Raw genomic sequence first — 26,246 nt, forward strand, 5'->3', positions numbered from 1 at the left:
AAAAAATGAACAGCAGCAGTGATTACACAAGAGTATGATCAAAACTATGAAAGCGCCAGAAGAGCTGACATTGGCTCTGTGTCGATGTGGGTTCCTTTATCTGACTCAGTTTTGGTCCAAATTTAGACTAGATCAAATAAGTCTGCAGGCATGCTTGTGTTATTACTAGAACAAGTGAAATGCACCACACAAAAGCTCCATAAGCCATCCATTGTGAAGGTAATAATGTAGATTTAATAGCAGAAAAGATCATCCGAAAAATAATCTTTAATTCTGCCCCTGAGATATTTGACAAGGGTTCGGTCTAGCTATCTGCAATGGCACACGTTCAGTAAAAATTAGGTACAAAAACTGGGAGTTATTCCGGTTTTTAAATTACGACAAGGTTGGATATCTCTGCTAATTAAAACATGTACATGTCCATGTCTTCGCTACCAATGCCTTGGTTATTGGAATTGCTACACACATTTTGATACGTTTCAGACCCATCCATTCATCCATGGTCTATACCCGCTTTACCCAATTAAGAGTGGCGGAGAAAATAAATGCTAAAGTTCCTCACGATAGTACTGGAAGCCAGGATAATGCCATGTCTCAGACGCAATTTAATTAATTGCTCTTCAATGGCCATACAATACACCACAAAAACAAAGCTTAAAAAAAATAGATGTTGTCTTAATTTATCTAAAAACTATTTCCTCTATATAAGTAATCTGAACCTTGTATCTATACCACCAGTTTGGGTGGGTGGGGGTTTACAGAAGGGGGCTTGTACACAACCATTCTCAGGTCTCTCCAGAGATATTCTGATAGTTTCAGGATCCAGACTCTGGCTGGGTCTCCAGGACTTTCACTGAGTTTTTGTTTCAGGTTGTTACATTGTTGAACTTGCCTGTGTGCACTTGGAAATATTATATAAAGCAACACTCTGGATCCACACCTGGTCCTTGACACAGACCTGCTTTGCAGGCCTCTTGACCTCATAGTTTGGTTTTCTCTGTGATATGTGACAGTTAGGCTTGATCCTTGCAATGATTTTAATAACAGACACTTATGAAGTTGGAGAAGCTTCACAAAGACCGCTGACAGAAGTATGACACATCAGAGCTTAATTGTGAGTATAATAAAAAAAAACTTGGATGTTAGTGGGACAGCCTTTTATTTTCAGCAAATGAAAACCATTCTCCTTCTTTTTTTTCACTATGGAGAACTGTGTGAAAACTGATTAGAGAAGAATGTATTAAATCTCTTTCAAGATGAGTCTAAAAAAAGCTAAATGGGCAGAAAATATTCAGAAATTAATGTTGGAGCTCAGTGACTCAGTCACAATGCATGCTTTGCCCAACAACTGCTCAAACTTCTAAAAAACAAAAGTTTTGGTACAATCACAGGACAAATGACTTAGACTATTGTCAAAAATAGTTTCTAATTATTGTCAGACATTTAGGCAAACATGTCCGTTCTACTTCTATATACTATCTGATATATTGTTACGTTATACACTATATTTCCTAAGCTGTTCATTTTAATTTTTCTTACTTATTTAAATTCTTTAATCATTAACTACATTAAAGAAGTCAGATGACTGTTAGCGAGCAAAGAGTACATTAGTTTCTTTTGGCATATACTAAGTATCAAAAACTTAAAGAAAGTACAAGTGATGAACCTCAATTTTATGTTTTTAAGCAAATTATTGATTTATTTGCACAAATGAAGAGAAGGTTTTCATGGATGAGCGTGTTTTGGACCTTAGCTTAGTTTTTGGGAGTTTCATACTGTTTTAACTATTGCTTTGAGCTGAACCAGGTGTTAGTGACAACATTCATCACATTACGCCTTTTCGAATAAAGCGATATTATTTCCCCAAATGTTTGGTAGAATTCCCTTTCGATAAACAGACAAAAGACATCATAAATTACTGCAGGGGGTTAACCATTTGCATCTGTTTTCAAAGCTCAGACTTAATATTGCCAAGCAGTGTGTTTGAAATCAAACGACAACCCTGACGAGTTCAAACAGCAAGTGAAAAGGAAACGAGGAATTAAAAAAGTAATTGCCCCGAACTGCTCTGCATCTCAGGTCTTATGATTCTTAGTCCAGTAACTTTCCATAACTCCACTCCAGCCTCCTTAGAGACATATTTTACATTTAATAAGTAGGTGTTCAAGAGTTTTTGCTCTTGCCATATTAAGCCATTTTTATACATGCACTGGAGTCAAGAAATCTTCTAGAAATGTTACTGTTAATGAGGGTTTGTTGAGTGTTATGCTAGTGTTTGCAGAATCTTCCAAAATTTCCAGAAGATCAGCAGGGGAAACAATATGCTATCAATCTATCAACAGTTAAGCTAATATCTACTGCCCTGGAAGTTTCCTGGCCACTGGTTGATTTTGCTTGTGAATGTGTTCTGATACATGAAGCATTGATATCAACACAAAAATTGTCTTAAAAGAGCTTGATCTGCCATTGTTGACATGTAAAGAACACACAGCAGTTCCCAAAGTGTACCTTTTGCATAAATGTCTTGCCTCCAGTCCGTTCTATGCTAACATCTTCTGTGTTCATGTCTGGAAACAGCTTAGTATTGTTGCAACCAGCTCATCAGAGCACAAGCACCAAAAGACACATTTGAATCTCAGAAATGCCAGGAGCTTTGACTCCATGGGATGGGAATGGTTGGTTCTTTATGATCTTTAGAATAACATGATGGCAGATGCGGCTGCTGGGGTAATCTCTGTACAACAAAGTAAAAGTACTGTTCTTATTATTGTGACCACCCCTTGCAATAAGCATACTGACGGTAATTTAAGAATGTATTACATCCAATCAAAATAGCACGATACTAAACAGTTACGTTAAGTCTTTATTCCTGAAGAGACCAGGTATAATACAATGTCTTCGATGCATTTAGAGAAAACCAGATTTCATGGAATGGATTCAGTAAACAGAATGAATATGGGGCTGTGGTAGACCCTGTGGCTATAGATTATAGTCATTTTAATATTATTGCTTTCATCACAAAAGAGGGATACAATGGGCCCTAAAAACAAAGATTATGACTTTCTTTCAGGCCCACCAAATCTAACCACTAACACCTAAGTTCAACGTCTAATGGAGCTTCTTGTAAGACACAACTGGCCCTTGAAGATTGCATTTTGTTAAATGATGAGACAAAATGCCTATGAACGCCTTCTAATATAACAGGGTATTGTGCTTATCAATTATAAGTATTGAATGTTTCAACTTAAGTGTTATGTTAATAAGCATGTGAAAATCGCATAGCATTGTGCCTCGTTCCACTGATGCTAATAATGCATTTGTAAATTTAAAATGCATCATCTAGCAACATGTTCTGTATTTGATCATCTAGTAAAGTCATAAAATCGCACATGGTAAAATAGTCTATATATGAAATACCAAAAATACAGCTGTGAACAAACATGAAAATGGAAACAAGGTAATATAGTTAAGGCTAAACATCTTTGTCTATTACCTTTGTATAGCTAAGTCAGTAAGAGGAGCATGCAAGCAACGGAACATTGTCACGATTTTACATTAAACAACAAAAGCAATCAACTCAAAACAAATGTTATGTGCCTTTTGTCACTACTACAAATTAGAACCATGTAATGCAATGCTTTCCAAGTTGTAAATCATATGGCTTTGTGCAATTTTTCCACTGTCTGTAAAGTCACTAATGAAATTCGTTTTGTAAAATATCAACAAATGTCATGCCAGAGATTGAGATTTGGTTCTACATGCGCTGTTTCTTACATGCCAGATTGTGCTAATTGTACATCATTGTTTAAAAAAAGGAAAGAGAGGGAAAAAGAGTTATTTTTATAGCATGTACATTTACATCCAGCGACAAGTGTGCTCATTTCCATCTCCCTACTTTATATAAGGTCTTTGTGCACATATTCTACATTTCCTTTAATATAAGAATAGTGTCCATTAATAAATTAGGAATAGTACAAGGACTTCAGGTTGGGGGGAGGGTGGGAGGGGAGTAGACTGCAGGAGTTAAATATGATGTCTGCTTTATGTAAAGCGATCTGAATTCATCTTTCTAAGTTTAGGCGGCAGGTGTCCGTCCATCCTGCCCCCTCCTCCCCCAGCCAATCGCTGCAGCTTGGGAGGTAAGTCCGCCACTGACTTGCTGATGGGCTCAGTGCTGATTTTGGAGGCCTTACCACCCTGTTTATCATCAGAGACACCAGGAACAGAGCTGATTCGCTGCAACTTCATGGGCAGTTCTCCGAAGCTGTAAGTCATCTCTGAGGTGGTGGAGCTCATCCTCAGCAGCTTCTTTGGCAGGCCATCCCGCCCTGTGATCTTCTGGAGCTTGGTAGGCAGCTTAGTGGTGCTGTCATTGTCCTCCAAGGTCTCCAGACAGTCCAGAGAGCTGTTCTTGTCCCCGCTGTTGCACAGGGATGGAGCCATGAGGGGCGAGGAGAGGAGCAGAGCCTCCTCTTGTTCCTTCACGCTGTAAGGGGGGGTGGGCACCTCAAACGTGGCATGAAACTGAGAGTAGTCCACCTTGAAGAAGCCTTCCTCCAAAGAAATGACCGGGAAGAAGCGATGTCCCCACAGAACCTCGTCTTCTGTGTATGACGTCCTGGCTTGGCAGGTCATCCCTGTCAAAAAAAAAACAACACATAAATAACTTTGAGTTTCTGAAACAGTGACAAATACTTCCTCAATGGCTTGATGAAATGGTTTATGACTCCAACATGAAACAACAGAGCCCTGATTGAATTATGCACTTGGCTCTGTTCCAAAGGAATCAGTGCTATTATTAGGATTCTTGCTGTTTTTAGATAACGAAGCAAACAATACTGCAAACACAACAGCTTCAGTGAATAAGCATTTAGTGTATTACAGATCCAGCTGCACAAATAAAAACCTTATTTGATTTATCTGTTCTAAACATGATGTTTATGAGCAATTTGCAGACTAATTTGAAAATTATTTCAAGTATAGCCCAGTTATTTCCTGTCGAGCTTTATATGAATGATTAAATAATCAATCTCAAAAGGGCTCAACTCATTTTGAAGTTACAATGCATATGCAGTTGTTATATGTTCACACAGTGAACCTGATATCAACAGCCTATTCATACAGTGGTGTTTAGATTTCCTGTTTTCTTCACCTTGATTTCCACATGAAAACATCATCAGGGTGACTCATACAGTACTGCATCAAATACAGATAAAAACTCAAAAAATGATATGCTTTTAAAGGAGAGCAATTAAGTTTTAATGGAGAGGGTAACTCTAAGTTAATAGAAGAGCAGCTTCTGGTATGAAAATAAGTTCTCCACTCATCACCTCATATGCTACTTAACAGCTCAGTCCATATCTTTAGCTAGTAGCTACAAAAGATGGAGAATTTAGATAAGCAGTATTGCCAGTGCGGAGTTCATTGTCACAGGAGTAATGGATGGAAGAAAATGCTTCGGGAGGTTTATTTCACACTAATATGTCATTCTTCCTCTGACACAATAAAGGGAATCCCATTCAACCTAGAACATCACAAATGCATATCAAGTATTTGAGTCAACACTGCTAATAAAAAAGGATGAGAATTCAGGTAAAAGTGTTTAGTTTTTAGATTAAAACTGGAAAAATAGCATGTCTGTGCGTGTGTACTCTCAACCACACTTTGTAAAACTGGCAAATAAAGATGGACGATGATCCACTTGGAATAAATGTTCCCTACAGAGGAATTAAACCCCTGCTTGAAAGCTCTTGTTACATGCTCAAAAGGCAAATGAATACAATTAGCAAAATTCTGTGTTTTGGATTGGAGAACATAAGAGAGTTTTTCATGCAAAGTTATTGGGTGCTTATTTGTGATTACTCATTAACACTACTCAGCAGCTGCCATAATAGTTGTCTGCACATCACATTATATTGCACTGCTTAGAGCAAAGTGCCACCTATCTCATAAAGTTAACATCTTGAAGTCAGTGAGCAAAGGAAAACTATAATTACATCTTTATATTCAGAATAAAAATATAAATTACTAGAACCCCCTGTTTTTTAGTATAGAGGAGCTGCTGGGACATCCGTGTTAAAACTTGTTGAAACCCATTAGGAAATCTGTGAACTTTGGTTATTATCACTTCGTAATTAACAGCTTAATACTGTTCAAGCTGTTTTATTTCAGTCCAAACTCTGAGATGTGCTCATTCACTGCAAGACCCTGCTGCTGACAGCCATGATGTCATTGTGCAAACTAGAGGCATCTGTTATTCTGCCTGATTCCCAAGGTCATGAAATAATTCACTCATCAGAACTCTGTGCGCAATCACAGATGTGCAAGAGACTGAACATCAAGTGCGTTTAGGGTATTCACAGTATTACTGCTGCTCTATTGCTTCAAAGTCCCTAAGCCTTTAGGCACATGGCAGCTCGCTACAGTGAATAAAGTGGTCAAAGCTAATGTGAACTTAAGGGCCAAAGTGATTGAGAGGTACGCTGGAATAGGAATCTTATTTCAAAACGAGTCTGTTAAAGTCCCTCCAGGCAAAAGTTGGTCACCAACAACAGGCACAGATCATGTATACTGGTTCTGAGGGAACTGTGGTGCGAAAAAAAGGATTTCTGTTCAGGTTATACAACAGCTACTTAATCACCATCAGAAGTCATTTGCTGCGATGCTAATTGGAAATCCATACTGTAAATACATGGCTGCAACATTAGTACCATCTTCACTGGTGTATGATAACAAAAAAGATCAGAACAAGTGAAACGATATTATGCCTGAAGCAAAGAGTTGCAACGGTAATATAAAAGACTCAAATAGCTTCATCGTACATCTATTAATAACACCCTATTGGCCCTGCAGATGGTGTAGGAGGCACTGGAAGACCAAACTCATGATCCCTGCAGAGAAGGACTGAATCCTTATGTGCACAAACTTTACCTTTCTTCGAAGACCAGTGATTAACAACACTTTACTTAATCACTTATTACATACATTTAATCTGTATATATAATTCAGGGACCGTTGCCCAAGCCATTGCATAATTATAGACACAGTTGCATCACGTATGTTCAATTGTGTTGCTAAAGACCTGCTGCTCTGCAACGCCCACGTTCATATGGCCCACAGTGCAAAACACACAGCAGGTTTACTGAACTGTGCACCTCGACTTTAGTGTGGCAAAGGCACACTTAAATATTTGATGAAAATGCAAACATCATGTTAAATAGATTTAAATAAAATGTTCAAAAGACAAGTTTTTCCTAATCAAACAGCAGAGTATATCTAAACAGCCTAAAATAGCGCCAGAATGAAAATAAAAAGCTATTTTCTAATGTTGTTCTGTAATACTCCTAAAATAGCAATCCAGCCAAATGAGAAATCCCATATCAGATTGTATATCGTATTACTGGTAAAGCCTTATGTAACACTAAAATACACGGCTGCCCAGCACCCAGTGTTTCTATGGAAACAAAACTGTCGAAATGTGTGCATGCAACAGCCACGAACCTTTTACATGCTGAGTTTGGTCAAAAGTAACAATGACACGACACCACAACATGACACAAATGCCTCTCTCCTATATCCTGACAGAAACAAAAAGGATTTTCCACTCAGCGCGGCGTCAGACCATCCATATGGCTCCAGAACCAGAACAAAATTGTTGCACTGTGACCTTTTGCAACACAAAACCACTGAGCTAAAAGTTCTTTGTTTTGGCAAAATGTGCAGATCATATATTTAGTCTCATCAGGGAAGCTCAGCTCTCTTATTACAAATGTCATTTTTAATAAAGCACAGAGCAAGTCTCCCTCCACTCCCATTCATCACGCATATAGTCCATTGGATTGTTTTACACTTGTGCAGCCTTCATGACTCTCATTTGATACCTTAGACATTTTGTGTCATGAAGAATGTAACACAAATACATAAACACAACAAAGTTAAAAAAAAGACAAAGAGTCCTCTCATGTCTGTTGTCTTGAGTGATGCTGGGAAGCCCGCAGCAGGACATTGCAGTGGTAAGAAGAAAAAAACCTTCTGTGGTGTGTGATGTATGGTGTTGTCACGGCAACTTAGAGGTGTTGGATATGTCAAAAAGTAAAACCAGAAGCTAACACAAGATCTGATTTTTTTAAATTTCATTAATAGAGGATTTGGATTTTCATGGTGTTCAAGCCTCTATTTGAGGGAAGCGACATCTGACAAATTGTCAAATTGTTCAGGAGGCATCATGGAGCTGTAGTGTATGGGTATTTAACCACCTGACTAACGGGGGTGGAGCCAAGGGGTGCAAGGGGTGGCCATTGCCATTATTCCTACGACGAAAATTGTATCTGGAAACTGTCAGTTAGTGAGACTTTATTTGCATAGCACTCTTTTGCAAACCAAATGTATTGTCACTCGAAAGCAATAGGAAAAGAACAGGAGAATCAATAAAGAGAAGAATTAAGATAAATCGGTTTCATGTGAACACAACATGTTACAAGAAAAGTGTAACGTCACTTTCTGGTTAATTTTAGGGAGGAACATCCCTTAGTTAGGATTAGACATCAAGAACACTCGGACATAATAGGTTTGATAGAAAGTAACCATGCAGTTGCTCTCATGACCACTAGAGGCTGCATAATCTTTGAAGATAACTATCGACCATATCTGCCTGCATGAATAAACGCCACATGGGCACATTTTGGGGTGGAGGATGTTTCTGTCTCAATCAATTAGCATAGCATTCTACATGCTTGCTGGAATGCACAGAAACTGAAATACAACTCTGAGCCCAACAAAACTGTGGCCATCTTAGATCAGCAATCAGTAAGTGAATTAAACTGCAAATAATAGTAGTCATGACGATATCCTATTTCTCAAGTAAAAAATTCTTTAAAATCAGTTAAAATTCTAGCAAAAAAAAAATAATATAAAATTTTAGAGACTCAACGCATGATGTCCAAAGAGGTATCGAGGTTTTGTACATCTGCGGAGGGTAGGTCTCAAGGGGAGGATTGGCTTGTTAGAACAAATGGGTGAGTCTTTTCTGATCATGCGCATCTCACATCTGGTAATGACTCACGTACGGAAGGGACAGGGTCATTCACACCTTGAAGGCCGCTTTGGTCGCTTGTGTTTCACCACTTGACAATACTGTGGGTTGCTTAGCTAGTTAGCCAACATGTGAGATGTGTGGTCACATGATTCAAGGTGGGAATGGTTGTGAAATCACCTGGGGAAGAGAGTGAAGGCTGCATTGAAAGGGTTTGATAGGTGACGCTGAAGACTGCCACCTCTGTAAAGAGATGATTTTTCAAGTTTAACATAGGTCAGGTTAAAACTCATAAGTCAACCTGAAGCCCAAAGGCAGAGGACAGTGTTTCGAGGACTTGATTTCAGACAGGAGTGAGAGAAGTCATCTGCATTTTAGATGATAGATGAAGCACTTTGGCAAACAAAGGTTTGTCTTTGTTGGCCTTTGGAGCTCTTTGCATCCGCCACACTTGCACGATGACTGGGCATTTCTTTTTGGAAGATATATTGAATGTATTAGCCATTAACATACAGTTGAGGAACATGTTTAAATAATCTGCATCAGAAACTAAAGCTAAATAAATAAATAATTTATATTTATATTTTATTTATTATTTATAAGTAAAATTATTAAAATGAACAAAGAGTTCATTAATTTTTTTAAATTTTTGTCAGGAATTACCAAATGAATAAATAAATGACAGTAATAAAATAGCCTTTCCAACATCTTTTTTACATGGTAGTCAATTACAAGATAATAGTTTGGGATTGCTTATTTTTCCCTCCATCCTCTGACATCTCAAAAAATACTAATTGGTTTAGGAGAAAAAAAGAACAGATGAATAACCAACCAAAATAATATTTCCTCGCAGCCCTCCCAACTATCAACACAGTGAAGGCACATCAACACATTCAGCACAAGAGCCATTCATTCTACAGGTCGTGAAAAACACACAGAGACACATGCTGTTAGGTCACACAAGCTCAATTAAGGGAAAAAAGAAACCAAGTGGGAAAAACATCATTGGAATCAGTAAAGAGGCAATTCTTCATTTAGCCCATTAGGAGAGAAATTTGTGACTCTGAGGATCCATTGCACTTCTAATTTCAGTAAATGGTTATCTGTTCCCCTCTGTGACTCAGTATAAGATAATACTAGTGCATTTCAAATCCTCTGCTGAGTGGCCCCTTTCAATAAAGCACCGCACAGTATGAGATTCTGAATCACCCCTGAGAAATCACTTGTTTTCTGCTTGTTTCCTCAACAGTATATACTGTCTGTTTCATAAGAGAAAAAAATAGAGGTTTTTTGGTATGTATTGACGTACGCTATATGGTAGTATCTTTCCTTTCTCTTTCTCTCTTCTCATCAGTGTCACTTTTAGATGTGAAGCGCAGAAGCATCAGGACAAAAAGAAAACAGATTGACCAAGTTCTTGATTATCTGGTGAACATAGCAAAGAATTTAGCTGCAAGGAGTTTCACATAGTAGACTTATCAGAATTATCATGTTAAATGAATGCTAGTGTTCCTCCTCTTCAACAGATATAATATGCCAACTGTTGGATAAAGTATTTCCAGTTATGACTTTCTGAAGTGGATATATGTCAATATTAAATTCATAACATTAGTGACATATATAAAGAAGTAATAATAATAAGATAAGTATTCAAATTACAGTATTTAGTATTTAATGAAGTAGCACCTGTCATGTACTGCAATTAATTCTTTTTCATTTTATTAATGAAATTAAATTGTCTGTTGTGTTTTAATTTTGTCGTCAGGTAAGAACCTAATCACCACATATCTAGGAAAAACAACTACAACGCTAATGAAAAAAAGGGGAAAAAAACATGCAGCATATAAGAATATGCAAAATAATGTTATCTTATAAATGCTGATTCATGGCATTTCTGTTCATTTTGTCATCACACTCAGAAATAACGGGTAGGTGTGTCCAAACTTTTAACTGATACTGTAGCTATATTTCTTGTGTATGTGTAGGTTCTGGGATATTTTTGAAGTGCCACAGTTTACTGTATCTTAATCCTGCAAGTGAGAAATCCTGCCAGAAGTCCCTCCATTTCTTTGTGGGAGCAGGGCTCACATGGCGTATGCAATATTCATGTGACAGCGTGAATGGTGGTAAAATAATCCTCTGCTGAATCCGCAAATACAAGACAGATCTAAATACGAGTCCCATAAAAAGTACATTTCAGAGGGGAAAAAACCTGAGAATCAGAAGATAAACCTGTGCAGATGTGTGTTGGGCTGAGATATTTCTCAGGCAGCCATGTTTTTAAATGAATCATTCGGGTTCACTCCAAATAGAAGTAAATGGATGGTGGAAATGACACAGCACTGAGAGGGAGCGATTACACTGGCTCTATCTGCACTTTACAGTATATTCAATATCTTACAGACTTAACAGGATGATGCCATTATGAACTGAGAAAAAGCTAAGAGGTGGGAAGGTGTGTCAAGAATAAACTTTGAGATTTAGATGGCCAAAAGCCATCTCCCCTTGAGAATCTAAATAAATGCACTTTTCTTGATAAGAAAGAGCTAGCTGCTCCCCTGCTCTAAGAAAGTGAAGTGAGTGACAGCAAAGATAAAATGGGTTTTTGGTGGCTGAACTAGAAAAGCACTGTAAACTCAGAGGCAGCCTTCCAGTATTTCTTGATAGTGGCAGAGAAAAAAAATAATACAAGTGGTATTCACAGTCTCAACTGCCTAAAATAAGCTTATCCAGGTTGGAGAGGCTGCAGGATCATATCCGTTTGGAGACTGGCTCGGTCATATTCTCAGCTGCAGATCTGCACTTGACACACAGTCAGGCGGCAGGCCTGAGAGCAGAGACCTATTTATCTCAACTCTGTGAAATCATCTTGGCAGAGTCTCAATCTGTATTTTCAAATAAATAAATCAGATCTATTGTATGATTAAACAACCCAAAGGCCCCAAGCAAAAAGCACTCAAAACCGATGACTATGTGAAATTGAGGGTTTATTCATATTACTTTTTTGGATGAACTCTCACAGTGCTAGCAGTGCAACGTGGGAGTCAGAGTTCTTCATAACCTCATATTTAGTGCGAAATCACTAACAACCTCCTATTCCTTGCTTGCTCTCTGTCTGGCTCTCCCTTTCACTCAGTCACACACATGGTCACGCACACACAATCGGACACAAACACACAAACAAACAACTCACTCACCAGCACAGTGCTGTCAGCAGAGTCCCCTGACAGTCTATCACGGCTGTGGAAACAGTTCAAGTGTTATGTATGAGAAAAACGCCAGCAAAAAACAAGCATGAGAATCTAGACAGGGCACCTTAGCACAAGACCTGCCCTTTCATCCCAGCACTGCTCCCACCGTCAGGCGCTCACTTGGCAGTAGCTAAGATTCCATCCACAAAATGCCAGTGCTGCAACACCAGACTATGGGGTGCAACAATTGATTTAAGACAACTGTCTAGGTCTTAAATTTTTTTTTCCCCCGTTTTTTTGGGGAGCGGCATTTGTCTTCTTTTACAATCTTTGTTTAGACATAGCACCCACTGTGCTGCATTAGGTAATGGGAGGCTGTGGAACAGCAGAGCATCAGCATGATGGCCAGTGTGTTTGAGCTTAATGAGGAGAAAAAGAAAAAGTTCACTTTGTAGTCCTGAGTCATACTCAAAGTTTGACTCAAAGTTGTATTTAGTTAGAAAGAGTGGAAGCAATTGTGTCTATACTAGGCAACAGCCAAAAAGAAAAACAACAAACAAACATCTAGTTTGATATAGATATAACTATTGTGGTCACAAGTTCCTATCATCTGTTTCTATGGTGACCAGCACTGAGTGGTAGCAAATTCAAGAGGCATTTAGTGACCTGTTTTTCACAGTTTGACTTTTCCAAGATGCAAATACCCCCCCAACACACATACTCACACACACCTCCACCCATACATACACACACAAACATAAATAAATACAAATAAAACACTCTTTTATTGCGTGATCCCTTTATTCCAGTTGTTTGCAGCTCTTAGGTTTCATTCCACCCATACAGCATGAGATGAGTGGCGAGAACAAGAAGGAGGGTGATGGAGGGAAAAGGCAGGGGAAGTGTACTGCCGTGGGGGAGGGGAGAGCCTGGATGCTGAGGCAAATGCTCGAGTGTGGAGGCTGTTGGAAAGAGAAGGAGGGAAAAGGAGTAGGAGCGGGGCTGCCAACCATCTCCACGCAAGGTGGGGTGTCGGGCAGGCTAGAGGAGCATATGGCTGTGGGCCATTAACACAGCCAGGAGAGCACATATTACCATGTGAAGGCAGTGCTGAATGCTGCCATAAATGGAAGCAGTTGAGCAAGAATGTCAATCTATGGATCTCCTCTAGGCTAAACAACTCTTATTGGTCATAGAGGAAAAAACATACTGTGCATGCCGTCTGGGACTATGAAAGATAGTGGAGATTGCGTGTAGAAATGATAAATACATTACAAAAAAAAGAGCTAGTCAGTAAACAAGTGAATGGGTGAAAGCTTTAATCTTATATTGATTGTAGTTATCACATCTTTGTTACAGTAAGTCGTGAAGAGGAGTTGAAGCTTGAAGTGGGCAGACAAAAGAGGAATTTTTATGCCTTAAGTGATCTCACACTGGAATGGTATTAAAGAATAATAACTCAGTGTTAAGGAAGCATCCCTATTGTTTTTCCCCCCCATGTTTGTCACTTGAGCTAGACAGCAGATTATTCCTGAAAACTCAAGCATGTCTGTATGACAAAAATAGCAAGACATCCCAGAGGAGTGAATCGCAAGTAGACAAGTCTTAAGAACAACATGTTCATGTGGCTCTGTGTTTAGGCCTGACGATTGATTCACCTGCACTTCAGGGACCATCACAGCTCCACAAATCAATGCTGTCTGTGACCAACACTGCAAGTGCAACACAAAACCCTCTTCAGGGTGATGACCTCTTAAACAAGCAGTACACAATGCTATCTCAGTTATGGCCATGTAACACTCACACTGAGTGTCTGTCCTCTATTATGACTGGAGCCATATAAGTGGTAAGGTAAGGTCTCCAGTTTGTTATAAATCATCAATGAAATGTCTGTTTAAGATTGAGACAAAGGCAACTCGGTGCTTGTCAGTTATTTCAAACTCCTAGTAGTGTGACGAGAAAACCGAGGCTTTGCCGATTTTGTCAACCAACAAGTTAACCTTAGGTCTGCCACCGCTTCTTCTGCCAGTGATTTATTGCCGTCCAACAGGGACTTGACAAATCCCTAAAGACACAATTACCATGCTCCCCCTTGGGAAGCCAGCACAGTTCATCTAAAAGGAATAATGAATCCAGGATGTCATAGCTGGTTTGCTGCAGTGCCCATTATGTCGAGTTCATCCGCAGCATAATTATTGTATGTACAGTAGGTAAATACTCTCGTTTGTTTATCTAATATTAGCAGTGCTAATTTCAGAGTTACTTGATTCAACATGCAAGCACAAGCAGGTTGTCTTTGTGCAGAGTAATTTGTAGCTTTACCTTACAGGGGCAAGTATACACCAAATCAGCTTAACAACTAATCTTCATGAAGCTTAAAAAATCATGTTTAAAAAAAAGAAGTGCAGACTCAGCTCCATGGTTGTTATGTGGATTTTCTTGTTTTTGTAATTAGTAGAATTCAATTGCAAATATAATCCTTAATACATGACGTAAAAGTACATTCAAACATTAGTTGTACCATCTCTATGATATAAAATGGAACTGCATGCGTCACAAAGTTAGCATTCACTGCACGACTGACCAACATCAGTCAGTGCTGATAGAGTGTCATGATATTGTTTCTGTCCCATGCAAATGTATCAATGTACTGCCCTCTGTAAAAAACATTAATTCTATCTGATTAATAACTCTGAAACGATATGTGCTAAAAACAGTTTTTAACCTTTTTACGTGTCTATAAGATGTTTTTTTGATGCGTTACAAGATACATAGTAAGCTATATCAGAACTATGACAGAGGATTTCCTCTTTGAATCTGCAGAGCATCACCCAAAGTTGAGGTCTGACAGCCGGTCTGTGCAACGTAGACAATCTGGAGGAACCAGGATCAACCTATTCTTACAACTTGCAGTATGGGACTGTACAGCTATTTAGCATGCACTGTGAGGAACAGGTGAAATGGGAAGCCAGCAAACTGAGAAGGTAGTACAATGTAGCTGCAGAACAGAAGCCTGAGAAAGAAGCCATAGCTCTGTGTGAGCCGTTGGAGGCAGCTAGAAGTTTGCTTCAGGCCAAATGGTTGCTAACTATAAAAAGTCCAGGTTGCTGGGTTTGAAAGGGCAAGGCCAGATAACCCAAAAACTAATTTGCTGCAGAAGAACTCAGATTGCTCACAGAGAGCAACAACTTTTTGCTGGACCTTGTTTCTGCTGTCTGCTGCTAATCAGAGGAGCTGCACTACCTCTGGGAGCGCAAGGCTAGCCAGGCTAGGCCAGCTCCTAAAGCCTTCAGCACCTGCATTGTTGAAAGCAGAGAAAAAGCAGACTATTAAGATACTTTCATTTGCTTAAAACCTTGTATAAGTGAGAATCAATCTTTGATTCAATGATGTATGGCTATATTTTTTCTCTTTCTTTCTTACTCAGCATTATCAAACAGTCAAGACACAGTGGATATAAAATGTATGTCTCAATTACAACAATATCAGCACTGGTCATTAATCAGCAGAGATAGGGAAAGCTGGTGTAAACTGCCAGAAGGTGGGGATGTTGGGGATCAGATTAGCATATTCATAGATCCCATTCACTAAATGAGGGAGGAAAGCCAGATTAATATATTCTGAGCAATTTTAAAGGCACAAAAAGCTTTTTCCTCGCAAAAACTTTAGAATATCCAGTATGGAGGAACATTGATGAGTTTTACAGCTGGAGCGGGAGTTTAAAGGAATTAATATAAACCTGCTAAATGTAAAAAATATTTGTGAAGGAAGAATTTGGACTATTTAACTTAGTGAAAGTTGCAATAAAGCATTAAAACCTCAAAGTAATCAAAAATCTTACAAAGTACAAGAATAATGTAAGTCTTTTCTAATATTATCCATATTTAGAAATATATAGCATTATGTTTTATGATAATTGTATGATTTGAGAAATCTTATGAACACTATGAACATTTTACAACTACAACAACTACCTCAAATTTATAGATAACTTGAGACAACCACAGATAAAATGTTTATGACTTTATACTATGCAAGGAAATATCTATAAAATACAGTACAATGTCCTGAAATTTTTTTGAGAAACGCATCGTAAATAAATGAATATGATAATGATATTAACATCAGCTCCATGGTACATCAGCACGTTGCCTCACAGCAAGAGGGTTCCTGGTTCAAATACCGTCTGAGGCCTTTCTGTGTGGAGTTTGTATGTTCTACTTGGGTATGCACAGGTACTCTCAGAGTACTCCAGCTTCCTCCCACTACCAAAAAACATGCATGTTAGGTTAAATGGTGTCTCTAAATTGCCCCTAGATGCTTGGTTGTTTGTCTCATTTGTCTCTGTGTGATGGACTGGGTATACCATGCCTCTCGCCTAATGACAACTGGGATGAGCTCCAAACTGGATTAAGCGGGTATAGAAAATGGATGGATAGCAATAAATAATAAAAAATCAAAGGAACCAATGGTAGGAAAAATGTTTGAACAAGAGGGCTGTGGCATTTCACCTTAGAAGCATGGTGGGGACAACACTCCTCTCCTGAGCTCTCACCCTGAGCACATTAGATTTAATTGGAAACTCCTGCTCCAGCTTTTAACTTCCCCACTGAACAGACTTTAACCCTATGACCTGTGGGGCTGAGACGGGGAGCTACACTGAGCGGGGAGATCGTGCCATTGCTGTAATGACTCCAAATGGATTATGGTCAGTTTCTCCGGTCTTTCACAGATGCTTAATCTCCGGGGCTCACTTACACTAGTGTTTACCGAAACTCGGATACAACCCCAGACCTCTGAGGCTACAGCCCCTTTTTCATATGAATGAAACTATCAGGCCTCTGGCACAACAGAAAGCTCTCAATTTTCATTTCAATTACAGCTGCTGGTGATAAAACACAGATCCAGCCATGACACTGGCTGCTCTACTAATCAGTGGCAATAAATGTTTCCAATTAATTATACAGGCTGGCTTTACTCCTAGACAGAGTCTATATCAAAGCAATTATTACTCTTAATTTCATTTTCCAAGTGTACGCTTTGTGTATTTGTTGCACAAAAACATAATTGAAACTCTGATGATAGCAGATAGCATAGCAAAATCATTTTTTCCAAAACAAAGATCAGGTAATTTTCTTTTTTATACATCTAAACTAAGTGGCAAGCCTTCTAATGCTGCTTGATTATAGATTAATTCAGTTCAAATACTTTTTTACAAATCTTAACACAATTTTAACACAGTGCAACTTCAATATTGAGGAAACATGTTAGTCAGAGCTGTACTCCCCAGTTAAAGACAGCAATTACGCAAAAAGAAAAAGAAAAAGAAAAACACATGAATAAACATTATGAGCTGATCCAGTCCACATGCAACCACCCGTGCCATCTATAATCATTTTAAGATGAGCAGGTATTCTATTTTTTTTTCTCAGTAATTTGTAAGAAAGCCCTGCGGCAGTGAAAAAAGTGGGAGCTGGAAGAAAAATACGAAAACAATCTAAATCAATGCGCGGCTTAATCAAAAGAGCGCTTTTTTTTATGTTTTAGCCATAATTTGCCATATAATCAAATCAAGAGATGAAATTTCATGCAGCGTTTGGTGTGCAACACGTTCTCAGGGAAAGTAATTTCTAAAGATGGAGAGTATTAGCTCTTTAAGCGGAACCATGCTGTGTCAGCAAAAGAGTGACATAAAGTCAAGCTGAAAATTCACCATCCACCCAAACACAAGCATCTAAATGAATACTAAAACGGGAGAGTTTATCACCAAGTAAACTTCAAGGCAAGAAATCCCCCACAAAAAAAATGTTTAACAACTGTATGTGCTTAAAAACACTCCTTGAATGTGACTTGTTTGCAGCAGTTTATGAATTTCACAGCGAGTGTAATGATCACACTCCGCACATTTGCATGAAAGGGTTTATGCTGATGATACACTTTATGCTCATGAATCATTGCTTTTCATACTGATGAGAGAATTTAAAAACCACTTCAGAACTTGCAGAGATTTTAAGGCTATGTTCTGCCACCATGCTTCATCTAAAACACAACACAAAATTTCAGGGACAGGCTAATGTGCAGTCAGACCCCAGTAATGAGAATGAGTTCCTCAAGCAATAACTCCTCAGCTTTGTTTATCTCGTTTGCTTTGCTGGGTGGCACCACAAGGTTCCCAGTTTGAACATCAGCTGGGGACTTTTGTTCCCATGTGGGTTTTTTTCTGGATACTCCCTCTTCCTCCCACAGTCCACAAGCACGATTCATGCCAGGTCAACTTGAGATTCTCAGTTGAACATGATTCTCGAACGTGCAAGATTACAAGAGTGTGAGCATGCGTGATTGTTTGCCTCTGTGTTCGTACCACTGACAGAAAAGCAGCCTGTGCATGGACAGGTGGGACAGGCCTCAGCCCCCTCTCACAACTGATCAGATTCATTCTATAGAGATTGAATGGATTGCTGTTATGTCTCTCATCTGAAAACTGCCTGGTCTTGAATTACATACATGCACAACTTCTTTTCAGAAAACAGGAGATACTGCTCAGCATTCACACAGCAGTGTCGTGGTGAAAACGGATTTGTTTCGTAGCCGGAGAAACCTAAACGTCTGTTACTAGCAGCTACAGTTTATTTTGGGCTCTCAAGAATCAGTTTCACTAATGAACAGATTGCCTATGGCTTGGTATTTAAGCCTTCATAGTCTTAAACAGCATTACTAGTGTTAATGGGACTCTTATCTAGACTTCCCATGTATTTCAAGACAGTATGTAGTAACTCTGAATCAGCTGGTGAGTCAAAGTGGGGTCACCAGCTGCTTTGCAGCTTAACAGTGAAAATGACCGCGATACTATAAACAATCGCATCATAGTTTTACTTGTATGCTATTTTTCACACATGCAAGATAAACTGTGCTCTTATCCATTTAAGATGATCGCTTGTTTGTAGAGCTGCACAGCCAAAGACATTTCATACCACGAAAAGCAGAGGTGTGCATTAAAGAGGTGGTCTGTTCCAGGGACCTGGTGGTGTGTACTCTTAAGCTTATTCATGGCTCACTGGTACATCAACCTATTTTCATTCCCAGGGTGTGAAATACTATACTACTAATATTACTTGTCAACGCGTTTTACGTCTCTGCAATACAGCAAACATTACAAATGTCATTATGGGAATCATATGCGACCTTAGTTCCAAAAGAGTTTGGGATATTTTTTTATCTTTGTTTCCGTTTTACTTGTGGTTTACTTTCAATTTAACTTGCTATTTAGTCAGGTTTATGAACCAAAACACTTGGTTAGGTTTGGGAAACAGATTGCAATTTGGTTTAAAACCACTGTTGAAAAACATGTTTTCAATCACTCTTGCTGATTTGGCATGCTTATATATAACAAAATTGTATCTATATCAATAAATCTCATAACAGAATAAGCTGTTGTATTCATACAGCAAAATTGTAATGAGGTGTAAAGAATTTCCTATCTGGGTAAATTAAGTTTGGTTGGAAGTTGTAATTATACTTAATTGGAAGCCGTTGGTCAGATAAAACAAGTGGGATAGGCTCATGGTGTTATGATGGGCTCTGGGATTTTGTATAATTTCTCAGCAACAAACGATTAATCAACACTATATGAGGCACAACAATTATTCACAAAAAATACTGGCTTGTTGCAGCTCTGCTTGTTTCTAGGACAAAGATTTGTTCCAGGATGCTTACAACATTTTTATGGATATATTGATTAAAAGAAGTAGGTTAGTGGAGATGAAAGTAACTGTAAATGTTCACCCCTTTATTCCTTTATTTTTCCAGTGACTGGCATTAGTCCTATACTCAAATTTGACATTTAATCTGGGTTGCCATTATTACCCATACTGTATTCAAATCTTCCTTCTTTAAGCACATCATCTCTGAACCTTTGTGATGGGATTCATGTCAGCAAAGTAACACACACACATTCTGGCATGCAATTGCTTTGGAAACAGCGACACTGTAAAACTGGGGAGTTATATGTTGCTGCTCATCTTGGCCGGCACTGTGCCAAATGTTACTCCCGTTAGTGCTGTAAACTCATCTAAAACTTGTGCATCTGAGCCGATCGTGTGTGCTTTTTTTCACAACCCTATAAACGTGCCAAAAAAAACCCAGCGTGATTCCAAAAAGTCACAAATGGCATTGCTCCAGATGAAAAAGAAAATGATGCTGCCCAACATCCATCCGCTCTCATTTGAAAGGTTTACCACATTGAAGAGATGATCACAAATACCTTGGGCTACACTTCAAAAGTAATGAGAAATATTTCTTGCCTTTCATACAATGTAGAGACTGTTATAGGTTATATGAGAAAATAAGCAAATGGGAAAATTCTGAGCTCGTGTGTGTGCTTCTCCTCTCACTTTTTGTGTGAAAAATAAACTTCAGTCCAAAACATTTTTGTGTGATCTCTTGTAGAAAAAGCTTACCATGTCAAAAAAAGTCCACTGCTGTTTGTGTTATTATCCAACGGGAGAACCAGCATGGCAGTGATGGTAAAGCTGTGCTCTACAGCGGAGAGCATTTCAAATTGTGTTAAAGACAATGTCTTTTCTAAGCTTAACACAGTTAGTTGGGTAGCTTTTTTGCTTGTAAACACCAGGCAGCTTCATACATATTTAATTTAATTCTTTCTCTGCTGTTTCACCTGTTCTGGCAACCACTCTATGGTAAAGTACCGCCTCCATGTGATTTTCATACTTCAGAGAAGATTCTCCCTAATAGCAGACGATGTTGTTGACACTGCAATCTCATTTCATATTCGGCATCGTACGTTTGTCTGATTTATTACTGAAATTGTGTTATGTTTCCCATACCATAGGAGTAAAAAAAAAAAAATCTAAGTTTAGTGCAGTGCTGCAATCCTGAATACTCAAGGAGAGGTTGCCATGGAAACAGAGTTACATTGGCCAGAAATGAAAGCGACTAAGGATTTAGACTTTCACTGTACATCAATTTTTAACTATAGATTGTTTCTACATCAGCATTTCCACCAACTTCCCATAACCACAACTTCTCCACAAAGCAAGCATTTCTGTGAGGCACAAATGAGAGTGCTGAAAAAAAGAAAATGAAGGCAGCAATGATATGATGACACAAGCCTCTGGAACAATGTAATATTAGGAATATCTCCTTATTGTGATTAAATCCTATAGCTTGAGTGGATATTTTCATTTCTGGAAACCACAGAAAGACGTACAAAGCTGAAGGTAAGGTGGTGTTAATTAGCTGAACTTACACACACACACATACACAAGAAAAAAAAGATGCTGGATTTAATTTGTTTCTACACCACATATTCATACATTATTAACTGAATTAATGTAGAGCTGACTACATTTCGATGGATGTAATACTACAATCAGTCTGCACAGCGTAGTGCAGTATAGTAACATCATTAAAAAAAAATGCTAACTTACTCTTATTTAATATGTCTGGTCTCATAAGTATGATACAGCATAAGTGCTGCATTCCCAGAACTGAAGGGTCACGCTTTATGTCAGATACTACTCAGCAGCAATGAAACTTTAATAAAACTGCTATATATCTCTATAGTAATAATCTATCAGGAATTGAATGCCTTTACTAATTATCCTCTGCAGCGTTAGCCTGTAAGCCTCTCTGTTACATCTCCATATGCTGTTTTTCTTCTAAACTGGTCTATTACAACCGCTCCTCTACTCAGTCTGTAACCCTGAATGAGCTCTACCCACACTACTTTATCCAATGTGTCAAATAAACGGTTGAATTCAAAATGACCACAGTGGAGAATTTTACTGGAGGCATTGCTCAGCTCGAGGAAATGGAATTCCGTAATTCCAAAGGGACCTTAGAAAGCAAATTATTATACCCTCTGAGAACAGCAGCCTTGAGGAAATCGCTGTTCAGGTACAAAGATGGGGGAATGGAGTTTGTTTCAGGTGAGAAAAAGAAAATGGGTATAGCTTGACACTGACCCAGGAGGGGTACAGTGTTCAACGCTCACACTTCACTCAAAAACCTGCCAAACCTCCACAAACAGCAAAAAGGGTTCAAATGTATTTAATTCTATTAGTCAGCGCCTGGAACACAAAATTGATAATAAGTGATTAATGAATACTAACCACTTCTAATATTTGCTGCTCTGTGTGTTTGCCACAGAAATGAAAATCAATGTAATGCAATCAAGAGCTCGATATTGAGCCTATTTAGATGGGAACATTTAGCGCCTAAGAAATAACTCAATATCATTTGTGAGATTTGTTGGAGAAACGTATCACAGTGCTATCATAAAAACGGCACAATCCTCTACAGTACCAACGTGTAGCCTGGAGCCACAAGATGTTGTAAAACATTCTTTTTTTTTGTTTTGTTTTTTCTTTAACAGAGCTGGCTGTGGAAAATGTAGTTACTTACCTGTGGTCTCTACAATGCCCTCTAGAATCACCACAATTTCAAACTGCTCTGTTTGCATGGACCTCTGTGAGAGGTCGTAGAAGGGGCTTTTGGTGTCAATCACATGGCAGATCGTGAGCGGTGAGACAAGAAAGAGCTGGTCTGCCCCGGTGCTGAAACCCACGTCCAGCTCCAACTGATCCAGCGGAAGAAACTCGCCTTCAGGCGTCTGGCGAGACTGGGGAGGCATAAAGAAAGAGACAGGGTTGGGTTTTTTTTTTATAAAGGAATGGAAAGGGTAAGACAGATTTATCTACAGCTCATTGTGAGGCTTTGTGTCAGATTTTAACATCTTACGGAGGCAATCATCAGCTTATCAGACAATTACCATAATGTTCTTGAATTTTTTTGTGAAGTAAAACACGTCTTGTCTCTGTGAACATAAGTGTAAGCATGGATTTGATGTCATACTTGTTCTAAAAATGTAGGCTTTTTAAAAATATAACTGAATCTTGTTTTTTAATGATTGCCTACCTCATACTCCTCTGCTGTGTGTGGGAATATGAAAACTAGACAAAATGAGGACTAACCTGCATCTACGCAAAACACTCATGGAAATACAAACATGGAAGTGGCCATTTGGTTCAACTTTTTTATTTTTTTAAAACTTACTTTTTGTACATTTTCTGCACCATTGATGTATAACGAAATTTACACTGTGACTGCATATTGCCTGCACTGAAAAGTTTTTTCTTTTCTTTTTATGACAACATTTTCTAACCCAGGAGGTGGACGGCAGGAATATTCTGACATGAGGCTTATCTAACAAGGCACTGCAGTACATGTACACCACATTGTAACAGCGTGTCATTGCAAAATTCAAAGCAATTACAAGCTTATGAACGAGATTTTCAAAACAAGGTCCTGACGGAGAGATATATTGATCTTGAACCTACTACTTTTGCCAAATATTATCTGAGTCTTGGCTGTGATTTAGAACTAATGCTGCTCCTCGTTGTATTTGATTCAACTGGTATACTTTACAATCACAGCAGTGGAGACATTTTGAAAGTAAGATTAAGTCTTTGTCTAAGAAATGCTCTCGTAGACATTTAATGTTTTAATGTCAATATGTAGGCCTTTCTATCAAATCTTATTGGAGAAACATTACCTGAGCTAAAAAAAAAAAAAAACTCACTTGATAGAAGAAAGATAGAAGATGCACCCACCGATGAAAGTGGCATCACTTACTTTTAGCAATTTGCAGCGGATCTGTGCAGAGACCATATGGCTGTTACGCAAGTTGCCGACCCTGAACATGAGAGTGAGTCTTCCATCTCGCATAGAAATAACCGCGTGTTCACTGAACATCAGAGTCTCGGCCCTCTTTTTGGGCTGAGACATCTTGATAAACATGCAGCCGATCAGAAATGCATCGACGATCGATCCGAGGATCGACTGGAAAAGAAAGAGAATGATCCCCTCGGGGCATTTGTCTGTAATGTATCTGTAACCATATCCTATGGTGGCCTCGGTCTCTATGAAGAAGAGGAAGGCTGAGGGAAAGTTGTAGACATTGGCCACACATGGCGTGTACTTGTCATTATGGGCTTTGTTGAGGTCTCCTCTGATGTATGCGATGAACCACCACATAGAGGCCATGAACAGCCAAGCGACTGTGTAGGTGAGGATGAAAATGAATAGATTCCAGCGCCATTTCAGATCTACTAATGTTGTGAACAAGTCTGAGAGGTATCTACTGGTTTCACCACCCAGGTTCCCATGCTGGACGTTACATCGCCCGTTCTTGTCCACGAACCGCTGCCTCTTCTTCTTTTTCTCCGGGGGAGGCTGATTGAATCCAGACCCGCTAGATGAGGTGGTCACTACCTGATAATCGTCCCCAAATTTCTTTCGAAGTGCAGACATACTACGATGGCAGCAGCGAGAGAAATAACAAATGATTCAGTGTTTTTGAAAGTCTGGCTTGTAGTTGCTGCAGTCGTTAGTGTCCGTGCGCAATGTCTCTTGTTTGGGGGGGGGGAGAAAAAGGCGATAAAAGTGCGATGTCTTCGCCTCAGTTAGACATACACCATCCTCCTTCGCCACACACTACTGTTGCTACACTCTACAGCCATGAAATATCAATAATGCACGAGTTGCCAACAAACCCCAAAGATAGAAGCCATATAAGAAAATCAAGCGTCGCTCGGGATAAGGTATCCAAACGCGCCAGTCGCAGTCCAGGTTTTACAGGTTTATCAGTAGCTGCGTCGTGAATTACTCATCGCCGGTGAAGGCTGGGGTTTTATCGACCGGTTCACAACTGTACTCACAAAGTAAGTTTTCATTGGAAAGTTGAAAATCCCTCTGCGGTCAGTAAAAGGCAATTATCTCTGCGTAATTATTCGCTGGAAACTGTTTCAATGCTGAAACCCCTCTGTGTGCACTTTCGATTGTGTTTGAGATGATTCTGTTTCCAGTCCTCCCTTTGTGATCTGGGCACATAGGATATAAATTGCAGCCAAGCGTATGACAGTAAAATATGACGAGCTGGAGGAAGAAAATCACGGTCCCTCTGTCGTCATTTTGGGTTGCGCGCGTCCACGCTGACTACCAGGCTCTTTTCGGACGGCTTTTCGTCTCTCTTAGAGTAATGTCGACTGGTTTATCATGTTTCAGCGGCACAGAGATCCACCAGATGCTCTTTTGGCTGCTCAGATCCTTCTTTCCATTCGATTACTTGCTCGGCTCCTGCGCACTCTCAGGTTCCCAGCGATGCACTCACTGTTGCCTAGTGGTACTACAAAGACAGACAGTTAAGAGGAGGAGGGAAGAGGGTTCGCCTGATTTGACAGAATTCTTTTTCACGACTGCTCAAATGTGAAACTGCAGCAAAGATGATGACTTTTAAATAACCACGTTAAACGCAACTGCTTTGGACTCACTGAATGGATCTTTCTGATATTCTCAGCAATGATAATTAATTCCAGCTATGCAAAATGGGGAAAGTATCCTTTTATGCTTTAATACATTTCAGTTGAAAAACAGAGCTGTGGTGAGACTGTACAAATATATTTAATTGATCTCCTAGCATCCTCTTAATTATTCAGATGTCCTATCGTTAGCTTAATATAACTTCCTCTTGTTTGAACATTTTCAATTACAATACTTTACAAGTCGAGTACTTTACAAGTTGAGCCAAGCCTCACTTATTCATATATTACCTGGAAAACATGGTCCTTTGTTGTCTGTTGTGTGTAGGCGTAGCATTGGTTCATCCCTTGAGTTTCAAAAGGTGCCTTTTGTTTGCTTGAGTGAGTCATAGATCAGTGTTAGGTGGCTTAACAACCAAACAAACCAATAACTGTATTCTTCTGAAAATGGTCTGGTATACTGAACTGACAAAGAGTGAAACAATAAACCAGTGTCTAAAGATTTTGAAAGATGTTCAAAAAGCTTGGACAACTATCGCTCAAGATCTCTTGTGTAAAGACATTTTTGAAACGTCACTACAGCTATTAAGAAAACTGGAAAAAGGAACACCAGTGACATTACATAAAAACGCCTCTGTAACAAGCAGCTGGCACATCTGAGGTCCTTTGGGAACAGCCTGCATCTTA

At 39.0% G+C, this 26,246-nt stretch overlaps 1 protein-coding gene across 1 annotated transcript; it reads right to left on the minus strand.

The window, feature by feature from the left end:
* On the minus strand, positions 1-25,411 carry kcnj3a (potassium inwardly rectifying channel subfamily J member 3a). The gene is made up of 3 exons (XM_072397143.1): positions 23,875-25,411; positions 22,645-22,861; positions 1-4,637 (listed from the first exon to the last, which is right to left on the minus strand). Exons 1-3 carry the CDS (start codon positions 24,550-24,552, stop codon positions 4,042-4,044), a joined length of 1,491 nt encoding a protein of 496 aa, XP_072253244.1. The 5' UTR covers positions 24,553-25,411; the 3' UTR covers positions 1-4,041.
* Between the last annotated feature and the right edge of the window lie 835 nt (positions 25,412-26,246).

Source organism: Leuresthes tenuis, unplaced genomic scaffold (genome assembly GCF_036924035.1).
Source record: "Leuresthes tenuis unplaced genomic scaffold, fLeuTen1.0.hap1 SCAF_12, whole genome shotgun sequence".
Taxonomy (NCBI): domain Eukaryota; kingdom Metazoa; phylum Chordata; class Actinopteri; order Atheriniformes; family Atherinopsidae; genus Leuresthes; species Leuresthes tenuis.